The 16,534-nt window shown below is 41.6% G+C and overlaps 1 protein-coding gene across 2 annotated transcripts; it reads right to left on the reverse strand.

The window, feature by feature from the left end:
* Window positions 1-220: 220 nt before the first annotated feature.
* POLR1F (RNA polymerase I subunit F) lies at window positions 221-14,515 on the reverse strand. Of its 2 annotated transcripts, XR_013996562.1 has the most exons (5): window positions 14,234-14,515; window positions 8,408-8,549; window positions 4,514-4,722; window positions 2,426-3,268; window positions 221-838 (listed from the first exon to the last, which is right to left on the reverse strand). XR_013996562.1 is itself a non-coding variant. In XM_081101775.1 (4 exons), the coding sequence occupies exons 1-4, from the start codon at window positions 14,485-14,487 to the stop codon at window positions 2,563-2,565; spliced, it is 1,311 nt and encodes a 436-aa protein (XP_080957901.1). In that variant the 5' UTR covers window positions 14,488-14,515; the 3' UTR covers window positions 2,298-2,562. The 2 variants fall into 2 exon arrangements, 1 of the variants encoding a protein (XP_080957901.1); XM_081101775.1 differs by lacking the exon at window positions 221-838 and having other exon boundaries at window positions 2,298-3,268.
* Window positions 14,516-16,534: the final 2,019 nt, after the last annotated feature.

The raw sequence follows: 16,534 nt of genomic DNA on the forward strand, positions 1-16,534 counted from the left end.
ATTATGTATTTAAAAAATTTTAAGGAAGCATTTATAAAACATTTTCAGGGCATGCCACTATATTAAACCCCGAGAATATAGCTTGTTTTAACCCTTTTTCAACTCATCCTTCCTTTAAACCAGTGTTGTTCAAAACAAAGATAATGTGAGTCTCATATGTAATTTTAAGTTTTAGATCTTTTAGCAAAATAAAAAAAAGCCAAAAGAAAATGCAAAGGCTGAATTTTAACATTTTATTTAACCACCAAAAATATTATAATTTCACCAACATACTAAATTGAGATATTTTATATTCTTTCTTTGTACATCTTCAAAACCTGGTATGCATCTTCTACCGACACCACATCTCAATTTGGACTACCCACATTTTAAGGCCTCCATACTCATGTGAAACTAAACTGTATGGGAAGACACTGGCTCGCACACCTTGCCACTGTCTGGCACATCTACCTGTAGACAAACATTGCAAACTCTGTATTCTATCATTACAGATTTGGATCAAGAAATACCACGAGCAGAATTTATATAGTAACGGAAATTAAACAATGTGAGACCAGTACTATTTCTAATACTACATAAATGGCAACAAAAATGGCTGCCATTTGGAGTTCAACCCATTCACCCATGTACGCATGCTAATACCACTAACAGTGAGAGGAAAATTATTTTTCTTTGCAGCACTTACCAGTTACTAATTTTCTGTATGTGATCTTACTTTTATTGTATGGGCATCTGTTTCTCCTGATATTCTATGAGGGAAGGCGCTGCATCTGCCTTGCTTGCCATTATATTCCTGGACCTTAGCAGAATGTGTTGCACACAGTAGATGGTCCAGTACCTGTTAAGTGAGTGAAGACTGCCATGTATTGGTTATCAACCTGAATCGGCTTATCATTTCATCACTCAGTTATCCAATAGTTAAGGTCTTGGACATGTTAATGCTTGGCATGTTCTCAGTGAAAGCAATGAACAGCTGTTTTCTCTTCAGAACAATTTCTAGCAGCCTAACCCAATTATTAAAACGTAATTGGGAATTCCCCACTAATCAGGATCATGTTTTTCCTGTCTTCATCCAATTCTACTTCAACACAAAACAAAAACAGAATGGTTGAGGCACAAATGAGTAGGTACCAGTGAACAACTCTCCACTAACCTCTGAGACTTAGATAAAAAAGAAAATGACACCACACATGCGCCTAGAAGGAAAGAATAGTGAATACTGTTCCTACTAGTCCAGCCGTGGGCAAACTACAGCCCGCGGGCTGGATCCGGCCCGTTTGAAATGAATAAAACTAAAAAAAAAAAAAAGACCGTACCCTTTTATGTAATGATGTTTACTTTGAATTTATATTAGTTCACACAAACACTCCATCCATGCTTTTGTTCCGGCCCTCCGGTCCAGTTTAAGAACCCATTGTGGCCCTCGAGTCAAAAAGTTTGCCCACCCCTGTTAACTAGTCAGTACTGACGTGGTTCTCCTAGGAGTGCTGGAGATTGCAGGAGCTCCTGTGGCAAACCACTCCAAGTTAAACAACAGAAATACTGTAGTGGCCACGATAAAGGGAAATCTGAAACTGGTAAATGCCTTGAATTTTTTAAAAAGCTGGTGATTTCATGATAAAGGTAAAATCCATTTTTAAAAAAAGAGCAGTATTTGACTCAGTGATCCCACTTCTAGAAATACATCATTAAGAATCCCAAAACACCAACCAGAAAGAATATATGCACCCCTATGTTTATAGCAGCACAATGTATAATAGCTAAGATCTGGAAACAGCTCAAGTGCCCGTCAGTAGATGAATGGATAAAAAAAGATGTGGTACGTTTACACAATGGAATAGTATATAGCAATAAAAAAGAAGGATCTCTTACCCTTTCAGACAGCCTGGGGGGACCTGAAAGTATTATGCTAAGTGAAATAAACCAGTTGGAGAAAGACAAGTATCACATTATATCACTTATATGTGAAATATAATGAATAAAATAAACTGACAAAATAGATCCAGAGACACAGAAGCATGGAACATACTGAGGAATCTCAGAGGGGAAGGGGGGGGGGGGGGCAAAAGAGATTAACCAAAGAGCTTATATGCACAACCCATGGACACAGACAATAGTGCAGTAGGCCTGGGGATGGGGATGGGGATGGGGATGGGGATGGGGATGGGGGCGGGGGAGGGGTGGGGACATGTGCAGGGTTAAGGGAGTTAATGGGGGGGGGGGGAGGGGAGGGAGACATCTGTAATACTTTCAATAATATAAATTTTTTTAAAAAGCAATAAACCAAAAATCCAAGCTCAAATTGACTCTTTAATGATATAACACTGTATTATAAAGTCCTTTTGCTGGTATTGAGTTTGTAGAAATAATTTTATTTAGAATGTAAAAACTGGAAAAATGCCAAGTTAAGACTGAGAGATCTTACCTTTCACTCTGTATACAATAAAATGGCAGTTTAATAGTTTCCTGTTTTGAGAATTATTTCATATTATTCAAACATTTCATCTACTGTGTATAAATCGATCTTTTAAAACAATCGTATTTACAATGTACTAAAGAAAATCATCTTTTCCTTTTCTTTTTAGGAGAGTGTTCCAAAAGTGGGGCCAAGTCAGCCTCCTCACTGTGCTTTCTTTTCTTTTTCTTCTTTTTATGGTCACTTTGGTAACCACTGGAGTCACTGCCCAGAAAAACAGGGTCCTGGTTCTGATCTTCCTGGTGCTGCTTCTTCTTTGGCTCTTCCTCCCAGAGGCCACTGTTCACATTATCAACCTGCAGGTCTGTCTCTTCCCTCAAGGCGACTTCTGGAACATCTGCTAGCTCGGTGATACCACCCTCTACTCCATCTGGCTCTGGGTCTTTCTTCTTTTTCTTTTTCTTCTTCTTTGGTTCTTCCTCCCAGAGGCCATTCACATTCATGGTGTTATCCACCTGCAAGTCTGTCTCTTCCTGCATGGCGACTTCTGGGACAGTAGCTGGCTCAGTGGTACCACCTTCTACTTCATCTGGCTCTGGGTCTTTCTTCTTTTTCTTCTTCTTCTTCTTCTTTGGCTCTTCCTCCCAGAGCCCATTCACATTATTATCTACCTGCAGGTCTGTCTCTTCCCTCCCGGTGACATCTGAGAGATCTGCTAGCTCCGTGGCACCACCCTCAACGTCATCTGGCTCTTTCTTTTTCTTCTTCTTCTTCTTTGGAGGTTTTTCAGCAGCTTCTTCAGTCCCAGTTTCTGTTACTTCTTCGGAATTTGCAGGGCACTCGGTTTCTGAACTAGAAATGAACAGTTTAAAAGTTTGAAGAGCAACAAGCAAAAACAGAAGAACAAAAAGATCAAGAGTATCCCAACCTGCTATGATTTTCCTAAGCAACAGCGTAGGCTGCATCCTACAGTGTAAATTTCAAACGGTCTTTCCTATCATCCTTCAGCCCTTTGAAATGTTAAAATTACTGTTTCCCAAGAACTTCTCCCAGACTGCTTTCACACATGTGAACGACATGAAAAGGTTGTCAAAACATGGCTCCTAAATTCTGGTTTTGTTCACAAAAAATTGGTCCCTAAATACTAAACATCACAATATCCAGGCTTATTAGCCAAATTAACATAAAATAGAGAGAAAACATACTTCTGTTACCTATCAAAATAATGGAGTTTCCTATCTACTTTCTCAATCCTTGCTTCAAATAATTTCATTGTTCTTCCTAACCTCTGCTGAAGCACATTTCACAGTTGTGAATTATTTTTTATCACTAAGATAAAAACAAGGCTCAATGAAGCCACCTTCTTTCTAGAACTATAGAGAGCACTAGCCACATATCTCACTGAAATTACTTAAATTTAAATAGTTATAACTTTTAAATTTAGCTCCTCGGTCACACTAGTCATATTTCCAGTGCTCAATCGTGAGGCTACTGAATTGCACAAATACAGCACATCTCTATCATAATCACAGAAGTTCTATGGGACAGCTGCTCTAGAACTTGAATCCGCACTCTGGTTACTTATCAAAGCAGAATCTAGAAAATTGTTAAATTAATATTAGCAGTATGCCAAAAGTTTCCCCGCTCCCAAAGTGAGCTCCTATAGAGCCAAGCTCAAGATTCAAGATCAAAGTAATTCTTATAAGAATTTCAATAGAAATTAAATGGTCTACCTGGCATAATGACAATCAAATTATTTTTGTTTCAATCATGTACAAATGAAAGCAGGCTAATAGTTATACAATATGATTAAATTGTTAGTTTCAAGCTCAGGTATCAACTATTTTAAAAAATTAACAACTAGAAACTATACAGTAAAATTGAGTTATTAAAATACAGACCATTTAGCTAGATGTAGGGCTTTAGAATATTTAATGCATTGTCTTAGCACTTAAGATAATGATTTACAATGACTTTCTGGTTTGAAAGCATAAATATTATAATAAACATTTTTTAAGAGGGTGTATGGTCTCTAAATTCAGAATTAAATAGAAACCTTTAAGTATCAAAATGACAATAATGTGAGTAGGAACTGACCTGGTGATATTTAGTTTTCCCCGAATGCAGAATACTCCAGCAGCGTCTGAGTCTAAACGAAATACTTCAAATTCTAGTTCATCGCCCACATTTATCTCCAGAGTCTGCCATCGCTCAGTTGGCATCTGCTCAGGTTTAGGGATGGAGGCATTGAAACACCCATGTACTAAACAGCCAATATGGCTGGAAGACACTTTATTAACTATACCCTGAGAAGAAAAAAGAAAAAAGAACATCAAGAAGGGACCCAAAGAGTTAACAGATAAATCAAACTTTATAAGCTTCAAACTGATCTTCAAAGTGAAAACATCAAAATAGTATAATTTGGTATGGAAAATATTTATCTCAAAATTTACATGTTACATTAAAGCATTGCTTTAGAACACTGTAGAAAGCTCAAACTTGGTTAAATAAGTAACTGAATATCAACTGCCTAACTGGATAAACAATTACCCTCCCCTTTGCCCCCTGACAAACCCACCTTAGCTACCATCTAAGATTCCAAGGGGAGTGGAGCACTCTACAACCACACTGAACCAAGCAGAAATCACTCTTTGATGTGACCTACATGTAAAAAGACCGCAAGGCAGGAAGCATATGCTTTTTATCACTAGGATCCACTGTATTTCTATACAGTCTGAACTTCAAAGCTTAACGAGCATTCTTTAATGACTAAATTGCGCATGATGTACTAGTAAGCAGTCCTATTAGAAGACAGCTTACCCTTTATATGTAAATCTTGAACAGCTGCTTGGACTAAAATACAAAAACACTAGAAGCTTAAAAACTAAGATAAAAGGATGTTACTATAGAATTTTAAGCTTGAAATAAAAATTTCCAAAAAACGTAGTTTTCTATTCTTCCTCTAGGAATCAATATAGGTAAGGTATATGAAAACTCAAAATAGTTTAAAAATTCATATTTTTTAATTATAGATTTTTAAACAATATTAACATGTATGCTGTCAGCAACTCCTTATACATATGATAGAATAAAACTTCCTTTTCAGTCATTATCAGGAGACAGGTGTCCACAATGGGACCTTCCGCAAGGTCTGGGAAAATATGGTACATCTGTAAAATGGAGTAATATTCAGAAATAAAATGAAATGAGCCAACAAGCCATGAGAAGATATGGAGAAATCTTAACTGCATAAATGGTAGGTGAAAGAAGCCAATCAGAAAAGGCTACATATTGTACAATTCCAACTATATGACATCCTGACAAAGGAGAAACTATGGAGATAGTAAAAAGATCAGTAGTCCAGGGTTCCAAAGGGAGGGAGTATGGATGATTAGGTGAAGCACAGAGGATTTTTAGGGCAGTGACCAATTATTCTACAGGACACTCTAAGGGTGAATGCATGTCATTATACATTTGTCAAAACCCACAGAATATACAACACAAAGAATGAACTCTAATGTAAGGTGCATTATTGGCTCAACAACTATAACAAATGTACCACACTAACACAATGTCAATAACAGAAATAGTGTGTTTGTTCCCTTTTTTCTGTACCTTTAAAGCTGCTGTAAAAAATCAAGTCTATCAATTCAAAAATATCCAATAGGGAAAGGAAAATCTTTTCAATATGTGGGTCTGGAATAACTGAATAGCTAATGGGCAAGGAAATGGATCTCAAAGGCCTACCTTACACTATACACCAAAAATTAAAGCTTGAATATAGACCTAAATGGAAAGGCTAAAACTACAAAAATTATAGAAGTTTCTAGGAGTAGACAAGTTTCTTAGATAGGATCCAGAAAGCAATAACCATAAAAGTATACAATGCTGAATCGGACCTCACCAAAACTAAAAGCTCCTGGAAATGCTAATTAAAACCATTATGAGAAGCTACTGTAAGTAAAAGACTGACAGCACCAAATGCTGGCAAAGATGCATAGCACCTGGAAGTGCTGTATGGGAAGTTAGCCTAACAGCAGGTTTTTCACAAAGTTAAACACACATCTACCCTGCAGCCTAGCAATACTGCTTCTAGTTTTTTACATAGAAGAAATGAAAATGTACGATCACAACAGCTTTATTCTAATAGCTCCGGACTGAAAACTACCCACATGTCCCTCAATGAAGATGGATAATCAAATTGTAATATCTATAATAATAAAAGCATAGTCTGCTAATTAGACCGGACGTCCTTCGGACGAAGCCAGGGCTGCAAGGGAAGCCTGGGCCCGGGTGCCAGAGGGAAGCCGGTGCTGGCAGCTGGAGGAAGGAAGGCCGACTCTTGCACGAATTTCATGCATCAGGCCTCTAGTATTCATTTAACTGAATACCACGAGTGTTAAAAAAGAAACAATACACGCAACAGTATGGACGAAACTCATGGTGAGCAGAAGAGGCTATTTTAGATTTTATAATGAAAAATCCCACTACCATGGAATTCTAGAGCAGGCAAAACTAATTTATGGTCAATGAAATCACAACAGTGGTTGTATCTAGGATGAGATAAAGGACTGACCAGGAAAGGGCATGAGGGTCATTTCTAAGGACACACAATGGTATATGCCTTTGTCAAAATTAATTTAGTTGCACACCATGATCTATACATTTTATTGCATGTAAATTATCTCATATTATTAAACATAAAGAAAAATTGGAAAAAGTTGATTGGTCAAGAGTATTTAAGGACTGGATATTGTTGTAGAAGATAGAGTAATAGGGATAATTTTACTTTTCATTTCATATTTTCTTTACAATTAGAATGTTATTTCCATGGACATGTTTGCGTTTGTGATAATTTAGACAAAACAGATGACAATTGAATTGGGGGAATTTTTAACTACAAATCTACTGACAACTTTAATAGTTGAAGGCTGGTTGTAGGATTCCAGTTTGGCAGTCCAAGTATACTATTTCTTCCAGTTTAATGGATATTGAAAAAAAAATTTTTAATTAGAAATGCCATGTAAATCTTGTCATAGTGAAATCTAAGCTATATTTTTATTAATAGTATCAAGGCTGAGTTATTGTCATTAGATTAAACAATTCCTCTAAAAAAATTTTAGGTAAGAAAAAATTATATACAAACATACACACACACACACACACACACACACACACATATATATATGAACATATACACACACAGAACTGCAAATGAAGAGGATAAATGGATATAATTCAGATTTCATGCCAATTTTTGCATTTCCAGCTTCTCAAGGCATAGTACGAGTAGTCTCACCACCCCCCATCCTGGACTCATTTTTATTACCTGCCTGGCCCCACAACCATTTGAATTTGCAACTCCTATTTTATATACTACTATATGGTTTGAATCTTTTATAAAGAAACCATATTTATGTATAATTGGGAAATTTAAAAATAATAAAAATTGACTTTTTTTTTTTAAAGAATGTGTTCTTTTGTGGTTTTTTGTTTGTTTTGTCACTCCTCACTCGAGGATATTTTTCCATTCATTTTTAAGGAGAGTAGGAGAGAGAGGGAAAGACAGAAACATCGATGTGAGAGAAATGCACTGATTGGTTGCCTCCTGCACAAGCCCCGACCAGGACGGAGCCTGCAACCAAGGTATGTGCCCTTGACCAAAACAGAGCCTGGGGTCCTCTGCAGGCCAACACTCTATCCACTGAACCAAACCAGCTAGGGCTGATTTTTTTTTTTAATATCTTAAGTTCACTTTGGTGCTATATGAAAAGAATAAATTGGAGGGACACATACTCTACATGCATGTGAGTTTTAGGATGGTGACGTTTCAAAACGTACCTAGGTTGAAATGATGGAAATTAATTTCCTTTTATCTTTTAAAATAATTTTTAGTTACCCACAATAACAGTCCAAAAGTATATAGTTTCTTCTTAAGTTTTCAAATTACATAATTATATAAAGAAAGCTACAAAAAAGAGACATACGTACCATAAGCTTCTGCCCTGGTTCAGGACAGAAAATAATGAAATCGGCTTCAATATTAAGATGAATGTGTCCTTGATCATCATAAATATCTCCCAGTTCACCCACTACTTTAATGTTATCATATGCAATGGGGACACCTAGAAGGCTGTTAAAAAAAAATAAAGAAAAGAAAAAATTGTATTTTTTTACCCTTTTTTAACTAGCATTGTCATACTGTTTAGAAATTCTGAGTCCAAAAAGTATATCTCCTAAATATAACCAACCAAACCAAAAATACCATATAGCATATTGGTTAGCCTGTAATAATTTTAGTAGTCCGATTTCACAATGTTCCCAATATATTGGCTAAGTTAAAACTGATTTAACCTAACTTTAAGATAGGTACCCAGTAATGTCCAATTATGCATGAGCAAAAAGTTGACCCTTCTCTATTTGCTACTCATTTGGATTCTAGTCATGCTAGAATGACAGGAAAACCTGGCCAGTGTGGTTCGGTGGTTGAGCATCTGCACATGAACCAAAAGGTCACTGGTTCGATTCCCAGTCAGGGCACATGTGCAGGTTGCAGGCTCGATCCCCACTAGGGGGCATGCAGGAGGCAGCTGATCAGTGGTGTTTCTCTGTCATTGATGCTTCTATCTCTCTATTCCTCTCCCTTTCTTAAAAAAAAAAAACAACATCAATACATATTTTTTAAAATAGTAATGAAAGGAAAAAATAGGACTTGGCAAGAAAAAATGTATTTTTCTAAGTATGACTGAATCAAAGAAATTTTGGCATTATCCAGCATTACCAAATTTCTGTACTAGATGGCACATAGCAAGAGAAGTATTAAGGTTAAAGCTGAAGCCCCTGAACATTAAAGCCATGACTTTTAGAGAAAAATTCCAAACTGCAACTGTTGCTTAGTAATGCTAAGAAATACAACTATGCCGAAACCGGTTTGGCTCAGTGGATAGAGTGTCGGACTGAGGACTGAAGGGTCCCAGGTTCGATTCCGGTCAAGGGCATGTACCTGGGTTGCGGGCACATCCCCAGTGGGAGATGTGCAGGAGGCAGCTGATCGATGTTTCTCTCTCATCGATGTTTCTAACTCTCTATCTCTCTCCCTTCCTCTCTGTAAAAACTCAATAAAATATATTTAAAAAAAAAAAAGGAAATACAACTATATTATTGCTGAGAATGACTGACATTTTAGTCTATACGCTTGACAGTCAGGATTAGGGGGCAGCTACTACTGCAAAAAGTCATTTCCAGGTTCTTAAGGAATTATTACTAGAGAGGCAGACCTAGTGGCTTCCACTACCACACCCACAACTTGTTCCAGGAAAGTTTCCAGGCCGAAATCTATCACTCCTTTACTCCTATAGGAATCCATGCACAGCATGATCATGGTTCTTAATCTCATGTATTGAATCTATCTGTATATATGTTTGGATTCCACTAAGGCCCCTTTCAGAGACGAGAACATTTTTGTTGAACTCAATATTCTAGAGTAATCTATATATATAAAAGGCTAATACGCAGCATCCCCTCGGGAGTTTGACCGGGAGTTCGACTGCTCGCTACAACACATGCTGACCACCAGGGGGCAGCACGGAACAAAGGAAAGCCCCAACTGGTGGCCAGCAGCCCCGGAAGGGAGGCCCTGGCCAGCAGCTGGAAAGCCCCAATCTGCCCTGATCGCCAGCCAGGCCTAGGGACCCTCCTATCCGTGCAAGAATTTAGTGCACCGGGCCTCTAGTTTATATAGAATAAGAGAAAGAATTTCTCCTAATAGCAGGTGTTTAAACAAAAACAGCCAGGAGCCACTGGAAAGGAACTTTAATAACTACTAAATTAGGGGGGGAAAAACTCATAGAGACTACTCCAGAAAGCACAATTTTGAGTTGTTAATTTCTGCATGTGGCTTTCCTGAGCAGGAACACCACCACTGAGACAGCATTAGGGGCACAGAAAACACAGAGTTAGAGAGCAAGGTGCTGAAGGGGAGTAGCTGCCATATTAGACAGAAAAACAAAATTAAGACTTTGTTTCCCCTAATCAATTATTAGAAGGTGAGTCTCAAGTGTGGGAGGAATACTGCTGTTCCTTAGGAGGCATTCGGGGATTGGTGGTACTGACCATGGTTGTGACAATCACTGGCTTAAGGCCAGAGATATGAGACAGTCTACCCTGTGCAAGACCGTTCTGTACAATGAAGAAATGTCCCTAGCTCTGCATAACTTTTGAATGAGGGGATAGATTGATTTATAAATAGCTGGGCATATAATCTAATTTAAAAAAAAAACAAAAAACATTAACATTAAAGTAAGTTTTGCATGGTTTTAATATGCATTATAAATTCCAGGAATGTAGCTGGATAGATTTAAGGCTAGACTGTTTTGTGTGGAACTTTACTGAGAGTTTCCCATTGTTTCAGAAAAGCATTAGACCACTGGAGACACTGTGTGTGAGGTATCAACTCAAATCCCCTGCATCAATGTGCTTTTGTAACTGATACACAGTGATTCCAGGTGTAGGTGTGGGAGGCACCTAACTACTTCATTCTTCTAGGTACTCATGCTTCAGCATTTCCACACTGAAATGCATTTTACTGTACGGTATTAGAGCACTGCATGTGTATTTCTTTGCAATTGTGTAGGTAGGTTATATTACCTTTTAATTTTCATTTCATTTCAGCACAGTAAAGAGTGTTTTCATTTCATTACAGTAGAACAGCAAACTATTACAAGGAGGTTATGGGGTTCTGCAGAATTCAGAAGTATTGACTACGGAATGCAACCACAGAGCCTAAGCCCAAAAGGATTTGTATAAATCCATCCAACCTTTGGGAAAGCCAACTCCCAGCAAGAAACTCACTAAAGTCATCAGATATACGATGACAAACCCCTTAACCATGTTATCACCTCTTTTACTTTTGTTTTCCAGATACCATCCTAAGTAGGTTACAGGTCTGGGTGGTAGTCTTAAGTTTAAATAGACGACAATTAAATCAAGTTTAAAGGCTGCTTAGATTGCACATTTAAGGCTTCTACAGAACTAGTGAGAAGGAACATTATTTACCACCTTCAACTAAGTCAAGAGAGAAAGCGAGAGAAACATCGATGTAAGACACATGGATTGGCTGCCTCCAGCATGTGCTCTGACCAGGACGGGAATTGAACCTGCAATCCAGGTAGGTGCCCTTGACTGTAAATTGACTGTAAATTGAATCCGCAACCCTTTGGTGCGAGGGCTAACACTAACCACTGTGAACACCAGACAGGGCAAGATTTTTTTCTTAATGGCCTCTCAAAGATATAACTTAGAAATTACGTGATTTAGAAAACTACTTTCTCTAAGCAAAATTTTCAAAATTGATATGAAATAGCTTTAAAAAAATCCTGTCACTGGGGAAAAGGGTGGAGTCTGTCAAATGGGGGATGCTGCTGAGATAACTTGGACACTACTGAGAGCCATTCTCAATTCCTTCCTTTCCCTCATTTGCTAAAGAGAAGCAAGTCCTCTTGCCACTACATCAGTGGTTCTCAACCTTGGCTGCACATTAGAACCACCTGGGAATCTTGCTAAAATCCTGATTTCTGGGCCTCATCCTCCGGAAATTCTGTTTCTCTGTCATGGGGTGGGGCCACAACATCAGTAACAAAGAACCAGAATTTCCGGAGGATGAGGCCCAGAAATCAGGATTTTAGCAAGATTCCCAGGTGGTTCTAATGTGCAGCCAAGGTTGAGAACCGCTGCTCTACAGGATGGCCCCAGTCGGGAGACAAACAACTACACCTGATGCATGGTTGACTGCTATTACAACTTCCAGCCTGTGCAATGTTTTGCCCCTCATCAGTAACGCACAGTTGAATGTGTGGTGCCTGACTGCCCTGAATACACTGGAGTCTTCAGCACATCCCGCAAGTAAGGTGTGTGTGTGGCAGGGTGAGGAGTGGGTGAGGTAGGGTGGGTGGGGAGCTGTTCAGAGCGCAACCTGCTCTATAAACCGACATGGCAACAGTGTCCAATTCCTTTAAAGGAACTACCATCCAATCAGTTCCTAGCCTCTCTGGTGGAATGGCTCCTATTGGAGACAGGTGGGTGCTTGCCCTGCCTACCCTGTCAAGTTGAGGCATTAACTGGTTTCAGAAAGTTGTAAAACACATCAAACAGTTGCCTATGTTTCCACATTTTCTGACCACCTTGTATGTTCATCCTCTCTGAACTGGTCTTCTGTCTACTGTGTCACCTCCCTGAAACCATCATCTAATACTACCAAATCATAACCAAACTTGCAGTTTAAGAAATTTCCCATGTCAATTTTCTTTACGCCCCAAAGACCAGGGATGTGTACTACTCTCTCAAGAGTGTGCCAAGTTTCAGAGTTAAGAGGATATTGTGCTATTCATGGTTAAGCAAAAAGTAGAAAACACACACACACAAAACAAACAAACAAAAAACTGGCAAAGGCAGGAAAGAAGAGCAAAATGGCCATCCTCTCTGGGTTGTCTGTCCCCAGCCTGTCTTTGACCCACTGCCCTCCCCTCCAACTGTACCCATCGTCTTCCCGACATAAACCTCACTCTGGCCACTTAATATGTACAATTCTCTAGTCAAAGCACCCCATTTCCCATCTACCATCCATTTGTTTATGCCACTCTTTCTGCCTGTAACGCTACCATCTCCTCCTCCTCCTGGTAAGTTGTTCTCAAAGGTCCTACGAAAGAATTCGCCCCTCATTATAAATTAATAGACTTCTGCCAAATTTTAACACTTCGCTGCATTTGGCTTGCCTGTATACCTCTAATAGAGCTTAAAGTTCCTGAAAACACAGATCTTGTTTTTTCTCTTTTTTTTTTTCTTTCTGTTTTTACACCCCAACTCCCTACTACACAAAATAGACATAAGGTGTGCTGGTGCTTGGAGGAAGCTGTATGTTCTATTTGACTCTTAACCTGTGTTAAGGTTCAGGGTTCTTTGAGAAAGTGGAGAAACGTCTGGATACTTTGATGATGAAAAGTGACATGGGCAAGTCCTGCAATTTCTCCAGAGGCTCATGAAAGTCCTGAAGGGGGGCAAGCAATCGCGGGAGAATCCACTCGGCCGTTTTGGGACCCTTGCCTTGGAGCCCAAGCAGATTAGAAGAGCATTAGATCCACCTCCCCACCCCTCCGCGACCTCCACCCCGGCAACTCGGCGTTTCCAAGTTACTCGTCAAGGCCTTAATTCAAATGCAGCAGCAGCAGCAGGTGTTTGGTGATTTTATATATATATACATACATATATACATACATATATACATACATATACATATACATATACATATACATATATATTTCCTCTCAAGAGCAATAGGCGGGCCAGTTAGACGAAATAAGCTGCTCTTCAAAATAAAACTAATAGTACTTCTCTCATCCCCGATCAGATCCACGGCCATGACAACGGCATAGCCCTTCACCGTTTACAAATAAAAACTGTACTAAGGCTTCAACTTTCTATAGAATGAGCGAGAATCAACTGAAGGGCCACCTGGGCCATAGGGGTCTCCAGGCCCCCGCTCCACTCTTAGCCCGACACCCGGCTTCTGGAGCGAGGTTCCCTCCAACCCTCCGCCGACACAACCCCGCCACCTTCACGCGGCCCTTCCGGCCGGGGACAGGGACCCGCACGCACCCCGCCCCGGAGGCACCGCCTTTCCCGACGGCAGGCGCCGGGGGCTCAGCGCACGAGGCCGGCGCACTCTCCCCATGCGCCCCTCTCTCCCGCGCCATCAGCACCTCCACCCGCGGACCCCGCCCGGGCCCCAAAGGAACGAGGGTCCGCGAAGGAAGAGGCCGCGACCTTTCGGAATAGCGCAGCAGCTCCGCGTCCAGCTGCTCCCGGATCCCCGTGCGTTTCCGGTGCAGGTAGCGCGGCGACAGCGCGATGTGCCTGCGGTGCGGCCCCGCCACCAGGCAGGAGTAGCGGCTGCTCAGCAGCGCGCACGCGGCGGCGTAGGTCGGCAGCTCCAGGCAGGGCAGGACACCCGCGGGCCCCGCCACCGGCCCCTCCGAGGCCGCTTTGGCCCGCGGAGGCTCCGGACACCCGGCGGCCATGCGGCTGGTCAGGTTTCCCACGGCGCGCGCCACTGACGCACACGTAGCCGCCTATTTCCGGTCGCCGGTGTGACGCAACCCACCAGCCGCCACGCCCCTTGTAAAGGGCTTTCCTTGAGCTGCAGTACCCAGCGCTGACCAGCAGGGGGCACCCGCCTTCGCTTCCTGGGACGACTCCTGGAGCTGCGTATCGAGCCTGCTAGAAGGCGGACAACCACCAGGTTTCTCAAGGGCTGGCAGACCTGTGGATTTAGTAGTATGTAGATTTAATAAGAGTTCGCACGTGGGTCATTTCCAATAGTAAGGTGGTTTGGTGGATTTTACAAGCATATGGAATACATCTACTAGTATAGGCAGCCCAGATGCCTCAAATGAAACAATCTGTAAAGGAACCCCCCCCCCCCCCCCCCCCCCGCCCCCAAGTCCCTCATTCTGTAATTGCTAATTCAGGAAACCTTACCGCTGGCTTTCCAAAGGGCTCATCCAGCTGTCCTCCCCGGGGGCGCCTCTCTTGTTCTGTTGTGGGCAGCAGAACGGCACCAGGGGGTGAGGCCAGTGGGGTAAGATGGACCTGGGTTCAGTGACCTTCTACTTGAGTTCTGGCTAGGGAAGAATTCAGAGCCAAGACCCAAACTATAAGAGAACATGTATTTGGAAAATCACAGAGGTAGAAGAAGTAACTGATAGCCGAAACCGGTTTGGCTCAGTGGATGGAGCGTCGGCCTGCGGACTGAAAGGTCCCAGGTTCGATTCCGGTCAAGGGCATGTACCTGGGTTGCGGGCACATCCCCAGTAGGAGATGTGCAGGAGGCAGCTGATCGATGTTTCTCTCTCATCGATGTTTCTAACTCTCTATCTCTCTCCCCCCCCTGTAAAAAATCAATAAATTATATTTTTAAAAAAAGAAGTAACTGATAGAAGAAATGGGCTTAGGGAATAAGTTATAGAGGTAAAGGAAGGGCCCTTGGAGCTTGGGAGTGAGGAAGCGAATGGTAATACCCTGAATAAGGGGAGAGAAAGGCACAGCCGTGGGCCGGGTCCTTTATCCTAAGGGTTTCAAGGGTGGAGATTTTAGGGGAGGTCCCAGGGGGAGATCCTAATAGAATATTCACAGCATTCCAGGTGTGTCCTTTCAGGGTCTGGGTGTCCACTGACGGATTGCTCAGCGCCAAGGCTGCGGGTCATTATTCAATGCAGCTGGTCCTGAGGTCATCTGTGGCTGGTTTTGTTGCTTTTCTGGGGCAGCAGCTGACATACAACTTTGGCCTAGATGTTATCTCTAGGGAGGGAAGGTCAGGAGGGTCTAAACCGAATGACCAGCAATATTCTAGGGGAGGAAGGTCACCCTGGGGGCCCGGTCCCACCCTACAGTGTCCATTGCTAGGTATCTGGGGCTGTCCACTAACTGCCCACCACAGTCCTCCCAAACATCAAATCTGCCCCAAGGCCTGTGGGGGCAAAACCAAAACGTCACTCTCTTGGGACACTTCTCTCCATTCTAGCTCTAAAACTACAGAACTGCATGTCGAAACTTAGCCTAATGGTCAAGAGGGCGCTTTGGAGTAGCCAGATGTTCTCTGAAACAGATATGAACATGACTTTCCCCGTTTAAAGCCCCACACAGCTGCCCCATTTTCTTCAGCATAGTACCTGCTCCTCAAGTGCGTATTATATGGCTCTTCAGTTACAGGCCACTGTACGACCCACCCCCAGCAGTTTCATTTATCACATTTCATCTGCTAGCCAGCACCCATGCTCCTTGATCCGCTTTCATTCAGCTCTCTCGCCTTTCTCTCTTCCCTTCCCTTCCCTTCCCTTCCCTTCCCTTCCCTTCCCTTCCCTTCCCTTCCCTTCCCTTCCCTTCCCTTCCCTTCCCTTCCCTTCCCTTCTCTTCTCTCTCTCTCTCTCTCTCTCTCTCTCTCTCTCTCTCTCTCTCTCTCTCTCTCTCCTCTCTCTCTCCCACTCCCTCCCCAGTCTTATTCTATTCCTTCTACCTAGGAATATGGAAGCTTCTCTCATATGGGGAAATTCTACTCCTGCATCAAAT

The sequence above is a fragment of the Myotis nattereri genome, assembly GCF_964212035.1.
Source record: "Myotis nattereri genome assembly, chromosome: 11".
Lineage (NCBI taxonomy): Eukaryota > Metazoa > Chordata > Mammalia > Chiroptera > Vespertilionidae > Myotis > Myotis nattereri.

Excerpts from the sequence above, each read along its gene's own strand:
- POLR1F (XM_081101775.1), bottom strand. The coding sequence starts at position 14,487 with ATGGCCGCCGGGTGTCCGGAGCCTCCGCGGGCCAAAGCGGCCTCGGAG. Across the intron at positions 8,550-14,233 it reads CTGCTGCGCTATTCCGAAAG|CCTTCTAGGTGTCCCCATTG; the intron begins GTCGCGGCCTCT and ends TTTTTTTAACAG. Across the intron at positions 4,723-8,407 it reads AACCAGGGCAGAAGCTTATG|GGTATAGTTAATAAAGTGTC; the intron begins GTACGTATGTCT and ends TTTTCTTCTCAG.